The sequence below is a fragment of the Chenopodium quinoa genome, unplaced genomic scaffold (genome assembly GCF_001683475.1).
Source record: "Chenopodium quinoa cultivar QQ74 unplaced genomic scaffold, ASM168347v1, whole genome shotgun sequence".
NCBI lineage: Eukaryota > Viridiplantae > Streptophyta > Magnoliopsida > Caryophyllales > Amaranthaceae > Chenopodium > Chenopodium quinoa.
Window position 1 is genome coordinate 4583188 of NW_018745003.1, and position 12153 is coordinate 4595340.

The following is a 12153-nucleotide window of genomic DNA, read 5'->3' on the forward strand; positions in this document are numbered from 1 at the left end:
TTTGTGTATGTTTACTGTTTTGTCATTACTATTACATACTTCGTATATATTGTTATTTCTTTGGTGATGTAAATACAATTGAATATACTGCATTACATATATTGTATGGTCGTATGGAGTAAGGAAAAAAATCAAAATTATAGCAACTTGATAATAGTTCATAATTGTTTTTGAAAAATTTACAATGAGGTTAAAAAAAAGGGGTTTGGGGGTTTGTATAGGAGTGTTCGTTGGATATAAAACTACTGATGAGAGAAAAAGTATTACAATTTTTTATTTTTTTTAAATGTAGGTAGAAATAAGTTAAAAAATACTAGCTAAATGTTAGTTCTTTCAGTAGCTTGAAAGTTACGAAGTATAATTTAACGAAATGGCCAAAGAATTGGCGTACTACCAATTGTTCCAAGTCTCTAAACAACTCTCAATAAGGCAATGAACATTGTATATCTCGTTTTGCATTAACAAGCATACATGCGCGTATTCACGCGCGTATACATTGCTAATAGTACCTATGTAGGAGTAAGTGATATATTTGGTCGTTACTCGTTAGGAAGGTTAGCTAAAGAAATTAAAATCATCAAAAACCAGTTCCAACTTCCAAGTCCAACATCCAACTAATATTCAACTTCAGCCCTACTTACATGGCCACGTTGAAAGGTAAGTCCAAGTTTATTGAATTATTATTTATAATAACATGCACATGAATGCAACACTAACCCTCCTTGGCTTAGGTGGTTAAGGATACACTATCTAAAACCCCAGGTCATGGGTTCCTAGGGTTGGTGGAGAGAGAGAAAAAATATGGGATTGAATATTCAATCGAGGTATTTCAAAATACCTTTTTTTCTTAAATATTACGTAGTACTTCCTCGGTTAAAGGAGGGGTAAGTATATAATAGAGCAAAATAACTAGATTGGTTTTGTTTTCTTTTTTTTTTTTTTTTTTTTTTTTTTAATAATGTTTTTTTTTTTTAATTCAAATGAGGCTAAAGCCAAGGATCAAACAAGCAAAAATGCAAAATAACTAGATTGTAGTAAAGAAAAATTGCAGTTCCGTTTAGTGATTATCACAAATCTTACAAATTCCATTGCAAAGTCCTCCCTCGATAGTAGCTTGTTCCTAATTCTGCAATTAACTAGCATATTAGATATTACATACATGGTAAAGAAATGGCGCTATTAACTAGCATATTCTACCACAGCACCTGAACATAGCAATTTCTTCTTCCTAATTCTGCAACAAGTTCTGTTGAAATAAAAGCCTACGACTAAGGGGTCAGGTAACAGTATTCTAAGCCGTTAACTAAACAGCCGCCATTCACAAATCCATAACCTTGCAAGTTAAGTGCATTAAATCTATCTACATTATGATGTTTAATGTTAACAAACCTAGAAATTTTTCCCTGATTCAAGTAACCTCGGCCTTTGGGACAAAACCTGAGCATAATGGACAAGGAGGGTCTCTTATATCCTCAAGGCATGTTCTCTGCTCTAAGCAATCAGCATGAAAAATATGCCCACAAACTAAAATTGCAACAATTGATAGCTCTTCCGAGGCAGTAATTCCAAATTGATGAGGCTTCCGTCTTAATGATTTCTGGCATAACCCACAAGCCTTCTTCACTCCTTCGGATGAAAGTGCACGAATGACCGAGCTGCTAGACCTAATTCTTTCTGGCCGCCAGAAGGCCCTTTCCCTAAACTCTGTAAAATCTTCATTTAAAATGAACAAATAAAAAAAAAGTAAGAATTTGTGTTCAGCAATGGAGAAATTGGCTAAGCACTAACATATTTAGTAACAGCTAAGAAAAGTGTAGCACAATAACAGATAGAAAGGTTGATCGTATTATGAAAGACCAAACTACTTTCGCTAATATCAGCAATTAAAGTTTAGGGTTAGATACTTGTTCAATAGTCGAGCAGACCTATGGGATTTAAAAATGACCTCTAAATTAACGAATAGCCCCAGAAAGCTTAAGCTTCTACACACAAAAATTTCTCCTTTGTCTCATAATCAACGTTATGACTATGCATATATGCACGTGTAGCGATCATCAATATTAAGTAATAAATCCAACTCATTAGTCTAGTAACAAGGCCATCTTGAAACTTGCATGTCGTCATGTATCTTTTCCCCACTTCAACAAGGCATTAGTCTAGTATCTAGGCCATCTTGTAACTTGCATGTTGTCATGTATCTTTTCCCCCTTCACCAAGGCATTGAAGTAATCATTAGATTTAAAGATAACGATCTCCTTCAATAAACCTCCCGTATTTCTGATTATACCTGTGCCTTCAAGTATCATAGCCAATAAGGTTTTAGCTTAGTACTTTAACACTGACATACTGGGAATATTAGGTCCCGAGGTCAAATTCATTTCTGATGTTGTATTGGAGGTGTGATGTTTTACTAGCTATAAAATTCCAGTGAGCCACCCCCAAAAAAAGTTCTAATAAGAAATGAGACAGATAGTAGTGCACTGATCTTCCCAATCTGACACTCCCTACTTATGTAACACGGGTACTTCACTTGATAGTTGTCCCTGTACCCAATAAGCTCTAGTACGGGCGATATTCAATTACTTTACTTAATAGTGTGCCGCCGTAGGTACCCACTGTTTTATAATTTTTAGAATTGCAGTTTTCCATCCCATTCTCCCTTTGACCCAACCCCAACTCCGTGCAACCGTTTCCCCACAACATGTAGGATCTTTTCGTGGGATGAGCATTTGAGAATAAACCTCAAAAGTGCAACATAGCCTATTCCCTGGATCTAACAATGAACTTTTATCTTGCTATAAGTAGCCAGCAAATTGAATGCTAAACATATATGAGGAACAAGGAATCAAGCATTCAAGCCCCTTGAAATGTAATGCGCGTACTCATAATATGGCTTATAACACCAGCATCTAGTCCTCATAAATCCACGCTATATTCTTTACCTCCTCCAAGAATTACAGATCATAAGGAAGAGATGGCATGAGATAAAAGAAGAGGAGAGAAGGAAACCTGCATGATGTCCAAAATCAGAATTGTATTTACTACCCAGCTTAAAACATAATCGCTCATCGTGAAATGGGCTACCCTTGCCGTAAGAAGCCGAGGGCTTATGGTAATTGGATGAGTTTCGACGAGAATACTGGTTTCCATAGTGGTGACGTGAGCGCTTCAACAACATTGAGCGGCTCAGATTGTGATGATGATGTTGACCAAGGGCAAGTTGAGAGATTGGTTGCTTTCCATGACTATCCATAATTTCCTTAACAGAAGAATGAGGCTTCAACATACCACTGTTTTCTGGATCAGAAGCATTCTGCTACACAAGTAAACAACAGAAGCCCTTCGATCAGGAAGAAACAATAAAAGAGTTGTAGCACAGTAAATTGAAAGCATAAAATAAATAAAAGCTCACTTCAAATCAAATTCCGGGATTTAAAGCATAATTAGAATTGCAATTAACCATAAAATTAACAGTTTAGTGGAAATTTTCTAAGAAAACATCTACATGTAACATTAACTATCTATTATAGACCCTGCCGGGCGACAGGATCTGAACATGCAGCTTCAGTATTTTCCTATTCCATGAAACAAACTAATACAAGAGAGGAGACTATCTCTGTAAGATCCACTAGGGAACATTTTAAATAGGGAAACAGTAAAAATAGGGTAGACAAACATTTTCAGTGCAAAAATAAGGAAAAGATATTGATACACAAACACAAAGCATTAATGATATAATGAAGAGATAGAGATATAAGGTAGAGCCGTAGAGATAGTAAATGGCACTATGGCAGTGATGCAACTAATGACAATAGACATACACAAGAAAGGGGGAAATGTGAAAAACCTAGGGAATGGTTTTTTTTTTAGACAATGGAAACTCAGCTTTAGCAATGGGCTTTGGGCCTTTAATTTCTATCTTTAACCAGATCTGAACATGGATGAAATTAATAAGAGTGTAGTACGGAGATTAATTGGTTGAAAGGGTCTCAGCCTACAGTGATCTGAACTGTTACCAGGTTCAATTATGCCTATGTTTGATACATCCAAAGAATTGATTTAAAGCATGCCTATGTTTAATATTGGTAGAAGACCTTCAAAATTCCTTATACGTCTTTAGTAGCTTGTGTTTAGCAGCTTTGGGAGCTTTATCAGTAGCATAGTAGCATTGTAAAAAGGCAGTTGATTCAATAACCAAAGATGAATAACATAATAGTAAAAAGCAGTACTAGTAGCAATAGCAATTCTAGGGAGAAGACAAACCTCCCCAAGTGTCAGATCCCTTCCTGATGAACATGGCATGGAATCTGTAATATAAGAAGTTAAGATGACCATTAGTAACACAACCAAAAGCAATTCATCTCAATTTGAGCTCCCCATTCAAAGTGCTTGTCAATGTTTGTCAAATGATTAATTCAATGAAAATGATTATTATAATATTTAGCATCAAAAAAACATAGGAATATGGTGTACTCGACATGCATTGAGAAGGTCTTATCTCAGGATTCAGCTGATAATATCACGTCTTTATCTTTACCTAGTGTCAGTGAAACTATAGCAGAAAAACTACAGAAAATCTTAGTGTTTCTCAGCAGTCAGCACTAAAATGATCATCTAACTGAGGATGAAGGACCTTTAGCCTGATTTGACAGATTCATCTTCTTCATCATAAAGTGTGATGAAGGACCTTTAGCCTTAATTATACTACGTAATTGACCAACTATTATGGCTCTTTAAGTCCACTGCTAACACCCTTGCCTGAAAATCCTAACAATTCGACAATTGTTCCAATCTGGAATATGGTGCCAACGCATCCATGTGTCTAGAAAACCAAATCAGTAAATTTCCTTAAAATTTGGCATACTTTGGCGTAGAAATCCTGCAGTTTATATCCTTGTTCTATAATCATAATAAGTTGAGAAAACATAGCTTCAAACTTAATCAGGGCAATAGGCACCAATGTCTAACACAGGCATGTGTAAATAGCGGTCCAATTCCGTCAAGTTCTTCATACTTTGACAGTCCAAAACGTCTAGGATAATAAAACTTACAACCATTTGTGATAATCCTGGCCAACTGACAAAGTGTATCTTCGATTTGGACAAGAGCAGCAACGTCCAATACAAGCATATGTCTAAAAATCTAACTCGGACAGTCTCCACAAATTTGATCTACATAGATGTGTCCAGGATTCAAGATATACACATGTCCTGGTGAATATCCAACTAAAATGCAGCTCCAATTCGAGCACCAAAGCACAACTTAGGCGTGTTTCTAGGGATCCAACACTGCCCATTTTCTAAAATTTGTCCGAATTTGATATATTGATCAGTCATATTCATACCCCATTACCTCATGTTCCACAATATTGACTGTTAAGCAAAGTAAAACAACGATTTATACTCCATTACCTCATGTTCCACAATATTGACTGTTAAACGAAGTAAAACTACGGTTTGGCATTTCACCAATTGACATCATAAATTCTTCAAGAAAACATCTTTTGAACACTTCAATAACTTATTTAACCAGCTAATTATAGATCCACGTATAAAGCTATCACCCCTTCATACTAATATCTGTATCCAACTTAACCCCAATTCTTAGAAAACAAGATCGAAACTTTGATCAAATAAATCTCATCAAAAAGCAAACAAATTAAATCACAGGAATATATACCATCTAAAATTCTAAATGACCAATTTTAGCAGAGTAAAAGTACAAAATTACACTGAAAGCACACGCCATTTTAACCTAAATTCAAGAAATTAGCACAAAATTCTCAAAATCTAAACAAAACCCATGATCTTTACCATCAAATTATTAGATGGGTCGGCCATCATTTTCCACATTTTCACATTTCAATCAAACCCCATCACTAAATTACATGAACTAGCAACATCCCACCAAAAACACTTGCACAATTTGAAAAATTAACAAAAAAAAAGTACAATTAAAAAATTGAGAGAAAGGGAAAACCTGAAGGAGAAGGATGATGGTAAAGAGCAGCAGATGATCCTGTTCGCTTTCTTTTTCCCATAATTAACCGGTAATTTTGGATTAAAAAAGATTTTTAGCGGCTGAAAATGAGTAACTTCGCCAATTAATCACCAAAAAAAAAAAAAAAACTATTTTGCTGCTCAAATTATCTGAATGGCTAGAGTTTGGGTCGAAGAAAATAGAGGACAGGTAGAAAAAGGGAATAAATAGCGGAGAAAGATGATGTAAAATTATGATCATCAATTTCTTCAATTGTTCATGGGAAGTCAATTGAAGACACGTGTTGTTTTATCTTTATGTTGGGAATCTCATAGCTTCTTCCTGATAGTTTGCTTTGCTTTGATATTTTTCACGATCAATGTTTCTCCGTCTAAAATATCTAATGGAGTTTTCGAATAGATACCGAGTAGTATATCACTTTAAATCGAACACTCGAAGTTTGTTAACTCCCTCTATATCTGAATGAGTGGGTCATTTTGACTGACACACAAGTCATCCATACATAATCTATAAAATTTACGGAGTAATTATTTATTAGCAAAATTAATTAAGTGTTGATATTATAAACATATATATTGTGACTAATCTAATAAAATATATGTACTTGTATAAATTCAAGTCAAAATTGATATGTAATAGTGTAATAGTTAAACTGATAAATTTATTCAAATACCAAGAGAGTACTGTATGTTTTACTTCCTCCTTAAAAATACCCGTAATTGCAATATTTGGACTTTTGGGATCTTACTAATCATATTGTAATTTCACACAAAATATTTAACGGCATAAAAATTTAGAAAGAGATTAACTTCTATTATTCTAATTGCATAAAATAACTAAATATTTAATACAACCTTGACAACTTTAAAACCAAAAAAAAAAAAAAAAAAAAAAAAAAGAGTAAAAAAACACTCCTTATTTTCATAATCTCCCTCCGATGGATCATAATCCAAATCTGAATCCACATGATAACCATGGCATGATGAGCTTGAGGGAGTATAGTACGAGCTTTCAGATGGAGAGCTTGGGGTATAACCTAGGTTAGCTTGTCCAAGGATTTGGCTAATTGAAGGTTACTCTACCACTTTTGGTTAGGCTCCTTATGCTTTGGGGTAGTGGTAGTATATTCAGGATTACGCTAATTGAAGTATAATCATTACTATTAACAATCGATCAAGTGAGCATATTTACCACTTCCTAGAACTTTGAACACACACTCGTACAATTTATGTGGTAGACTCTTTATTTTTCTCCCTCCATCCTTAATTACTCACAATGTTTAGACTTTTTGCACTATTCACACATCTTACTTTGACCATCTTTTTTAGCTATTATATGAAAGCCAATGTAGTTATGTAAGATGTTGTCGGTTCTATTTTAATGTATAGTCTCTTAATATAAACTTTTTATAAATATATAATAAAAGATATCGACGGTTAAATATGTGCATCGACAAGCGTGTCTAGTCAAATTGTTGCAAATAAAGTGAAACATAGGGACTATTTATTTAGAGAATAGTGCACCAATGCACTACATCAAATCAAATTACATGTACAAACCATTGACACTAACCAATTCAACCAAACTACACCGCTCAACTCCTCTTAGCCTAGCCCACTCGACTCGAAAATACTTGCAAAAAAAAAAAAAAAACCTCATCGAGCCTTCTCGAACCCAAAATCCATCATAACCCTACCATTTTTTTTTATTTTTTAATTTTTTTTGCCATAATTCAAGTCGATTAACACACCCAAAAAGAGCTAACCATAAGCAGAGTTCATCAATATCTGAAGATGTTCAGAAAAGCAATTGCCGCCGGCGCCGGCGTTCACCAACCATGGCGCACGATTTCGCGAAATTCCTCCGTCGTCTCCTCCGCCGTCAACTCCGTCTTACTCCGCTCACTCAAAGACCACTACCTTGAAGTCTCCAAGATGGCCCCACCTCCGGTAAAAATTCTTAATTTTTGTTAAACCTAATTTTGTTAAACCCTTATTTATTTGTTTTTTCAATAATTCAACTGATTGTTTTTGCAGAAAGTTAGCCCACCTGCTGATTTTACGATTATGAAGGGGGCATTGGATTCTAATGGTCCAGTGCTAAAGAGGAATTACAAAAATGAGGAAATTAGCATTTCTGTAATGAGATTAGCTAATTTTGTTACTGAGGAAGATGAAAATGATGATGATGATGGTGGGATTAATCAATTATTTGTTCATGTTGATGTTTCGAAACCTGGGATGAGTGATTCTATGCATTTTCTTTGTGGGTTGTACCCGGATGCTGTGGGGATTCACTCTGTTGCTCTTAGACCTAAGACTACTGAGGAGGGGTTCCTTATGATTCCTAACAAATACACCGGCCCGCTTTTCGAGTTCGTTTCTTGTCTCTCTTTTAATTGATTGTTTGTTTGCTTGTTTGTTCATTATCAAACTATTATTGTGTATTTGTTGGTTACTTGGTAGTGTTTGTTTATTCAATGATTTTGATATAGTTGTAATGGGGTTTTAAAGGTTTATGTAGCTTCAAGGTGCTAAGAAATTTTGCTCATTTTTGCCCGGTTGTGTTCATGTCAATTTAATTCCATGAGATTGTGGGGGGTTTTGATGAGTGAATGATAGGTAAGGTACATTGTAAATGGTGAATCTTTTTTACTTACGAAGCTAACATTGAAGATGTTTGGGGTGAATAGGAACATTTCGTGTGGTTTCTAAACATAGATTAATGAAGTGATGTGAGGTGGGGTGAAATAGTGGATTGCTTGGATTTTGGAAGTAGAGATGGATCAATGTATATGCTTTCTTGATTGGTTGTCCTCTAGTGAAGTGGAGTAGCCAAGGTCAATGATATAGGTTAGAATCCTTAACGTCAAGTATATGAAGGATTTCTGCTATTGATGAAATTGGCTTTGGTATAAATTTTGAATGATTAGTATTGTAAAACTACTAGCTGGATGTAGTGATTATATGGCAATGATGTATCAACTGAGGTGCAAAGATTATAACTTTATAAGCAACTTGACACCAAGAAGGCTGTTGTAGTTCACTTGCAATTAGATCATAGAAATATTTGAAGATTAGACTTTTGGCACACATCACATATGTTCTTACTCTGTCAGCTTGTCTAATAGTGTATTCTCCTAATTAAGCATCTGTACTGCCTTTCATCTGCTATGCAAGATCTTTCCCCACTACAGAATGTTTCAGTTTAGGATAGGGGTGCATTGGCCACTCATTGAATAAAGATTATTGTTTTTGTTGATTGTTCTGTCGTTTCCTAATTGCCTGCTCTAATTTTGGATGGATTGTTGTTTAAATCTTGATCTTGAATCAAACAGTTGAAATATTTACCTTCTATGCCTCTATGATCCTTAAAAACAATTCTATTTCCATACCCAGCCTTGTACACAAATAGATGTCTATTGTTTATCCATGGACTTGTAGTTGTGGCATCTAGAGCATGTTTGATGACATAGATATAATCAGCAATAGGGCACACCTTGGCAAACTTCAATCTGATATACTGCTCAACTTAGTCAACTTTTTATTTAGAGCAATAGATTTCAAATCTAAGCCAACCTGCAGAGCACGTTGATTAGTCATTGATATAATCAGCATTAGGGCATACATTGGCAAGCAATAACCTGATACACTAGGGTCTCACTCTGTTCTTACCGATGTCTCTTCTGCTATTTTCTTCTGTTCATTCCCCTACAGAAAATATTTAATCTACCCAAAGTTGATATACTTCGTATTAGGTAGTACAACTAATAAAGATATGCCGGGAACACCAACTTTGAGAACTAATGGAACGGAAGGGGGAAATTTGCAATAGAAGAAAAGTTTTCAAATGGAAAATTATTTTGATTATTTTCACTGTAACTTCCAAGTAGTTTTATGGGACTGCTGCTGAGAACAACTCATTTATAAATTTATGTATCGTACCCCTTGTGAGTCTTTGCGCAAAATTTTTTGGTTTAATTATTATTTTTCTTATTTAAAAAAAGTTTTTTTACTTTTCATGATTTCACACAGCTTTAAAATTTTATCTTTAACTAATTAATTGGAGGAAGAATATCAAATTATCACTCATTTTGATTATTTGATGAATTTTTTGGTAAGGAAAATTAGTTGTCAGGATTACCTTATAGTTGAAATTTGGAATTGGGGAGAGTTGGATCATTTCTACAGATTATTTATAGTTGATTATTATTTGCTTGAACAATTAAATTAGATATTGGATTCTTGTTCTTTTTGTTACAATTCTATCCGTAAATGTTTAATTTTGAGTTTTTGACACCTTTTGATCATGTACTTTTATTTATGCTTGATGGAAGTCCTGTTTTGTGCCATGCCCATGACAAATTTCCTGTATTGATGTAGCATCAATGCTTGTTAAGACACAAAATGCACATACTTGTCGACATTTGATATTGACATGGAGCTTTTTGGCTTATATCTTAGATTTATTGAAGTATTATTTCTTTTTTGAGGGGTTATATAGGTGTTAGTTTCAGATTGGGAGTCATTCAAGAAATGGTCATTTGATTAGGATAAATGGATGATTGATCAGTTGATCACAGAGTCACAAGTTTTGTACTTTTATTTTCATCTACTATCTTATCAATTTGAATTCTGGTCTAGATGTGTTAGTAATTGAGTTTTTTGTTGATAGAGATTTCTTGTTTTCTCTTATGAGCTGATTTTAAGGAAGATTCGTATGTTTCAAACTGGTATGAAGCTCACAATATGGAAGATAATTTTTGTATAACAGATATTTGGGTACTTAAGAGTCTACCTTGGTTTTTGACCAGGCGCATATTTTTTTGCAGCTTATTTGATAATGTTTTGTTTATTTGACTATGTAAGGTTATAGCTTATTAGCAAATATTTTTGAAATGGTGAACAGATTTGTTTTCCTGAAATTTATAATAAACTTGGATGTCCTTTTTATTGATAGAAATCTTGATGAAGCAACAAGAGATGCCTTTCACAATTATATAGAGGAACGTGGCATAAATGAGAGTCTTTTTCCTTTCCTTCAAGCATGGTTATATGTAAAGGATCATCGGAATCTTATGCGCTGGTTCAGGTCAGTTGGCCTTTTTGTTAATGGACGTGAGATGGACAAAGGAACAGATGAGGCAGCTGCTAGTGCTAGTAAATCCAATGCTACTAAAGGTGCTTAATAGTCTTTGCAACATTTAGGCTATTATATATAATTGCCAATTTGGTGGGACATCAGATATGTACCTGTTTTGAGCTTAGTTAACAAGTGAACCGGTTAATGCATATCTACAGTTGCTTCATGCTCTTCAGTTTTGCGCAGTTGAGGAAAAACTTCGTGGTTGCAGGCTTATACTTATTTCAACAGTTTATATTAATCTATGATTCACTTAATATAGATGATGCTCTTTCTGCAATTGTCGAGTAGTCATACAATTTCAATGGCCTTCGTCACTGACCAATATCTCTGGTTCTAAGGTTTCGTGTAGTAAACAACTCATTGTGTTGCACTTTCTGCATAGCTTTTTTCTTCATATTCTGATCAGGAAAATGTTTTCGCCTTTCGTCAGCTTCTTTCCAGGTATCAGATGGTATGTTTTCTGGACAACTTTTTTCCAAATTCCTTGTGCCAACAAAGAGCTATGGAATATCACAGAAAATGTTCTTGCATTTTTTTCTTATGACATTAATATCTATCAATGCTTGACAATACGAGTAATTGACATGGCAACACAATGTACAAGCACTTTTATTTTGATTTTTCGGGCTTATATTCTAGAATAAAATATAAGTTGATATATGCCATTACTTTAGATTTTTCTATGATCATGATATACGGAACCCTAATGAATAATGATTGTGTACTAGTATTACTCCGTAATATGCTTCCTTCGTTTCAAAAAAATTGCAACACTTTTAGACCAAAAATTATAAGAGCTTTTTGTGCAAAGTGTTGCAATTTTTATATTTCCTAGATTAGTGTTAGTTTAAAATTATGTGACTAAATTACACATTAATTGTTATTGTACGTTCAATTAATGTTAATACTTCGACGTTTTCAATTACAGTCATACTATACTACGTACTTTTACGTTTTATTCTATGGAATATCATAAGTTTACCCTTTTATATTCTTTATCTTGATATT

General features: G+C 34.2%; 2 protein-coding genes across 3 annotated transcripts; one reads left to right on the forward strand and one right to left on the reverse strand.

Annotated features, from left to right (window-relative positions):
• Nucleotides 1-847: 847 nt before the first annotated feature.
• LOC110708025 lies at nt 848-6398 on the reverse strand. Of its 2 annotated transcripts, none has more exons than XM_021886126.1 (4): nt 5980-6398; nt 4264-4307; nt 3010-3316; nt 848-1713 (listed from the first exon to the last, which is right to left on the reverse strand). In XM_021886126.1, exons 1-4 carry the CDS (start codon nt 6038-6040, stop codon nt 1409-1411), a joined length of 717 nt encoding a protein of 238 aa, XP_021741818.1. In that variant the 5' UTR covers nt 6041-6398; the 3' UTR covers nt 848-1408. The 2 variants fall into 2 exon arrangements, with proteins under 2 accessions (XP_021741818.1, XP_021741819.1); XM_021886127.1 differs by having other exon boundaries at nt 3010-3313; nt 5980-6396.
• Nucleotides 6399-7373: 975 nt separating this feature from the next.
• LOC110708024 (mitochondrial acidic protein MAM33-like) lies at nt 7374-11810 on the forward strand. Its single transcript, XM_021886125.1, has 3 exons — nt 7374-7949; nt 8037-8374; nt 10960-11810. The coding sequence occupies exons 1-3, from the start codon at nt 7794-7796 to the stop codon at nt 11186-11188; spliced, it is 723 nt and encodes a 240-aa protein (XP_021741817.1). The 5' UTR covers nt 7374-7793; the 3' UTR covers nt 11189-11810.
• Nucleotides 11811-12153: the final 343 nt, after the last annotated feature.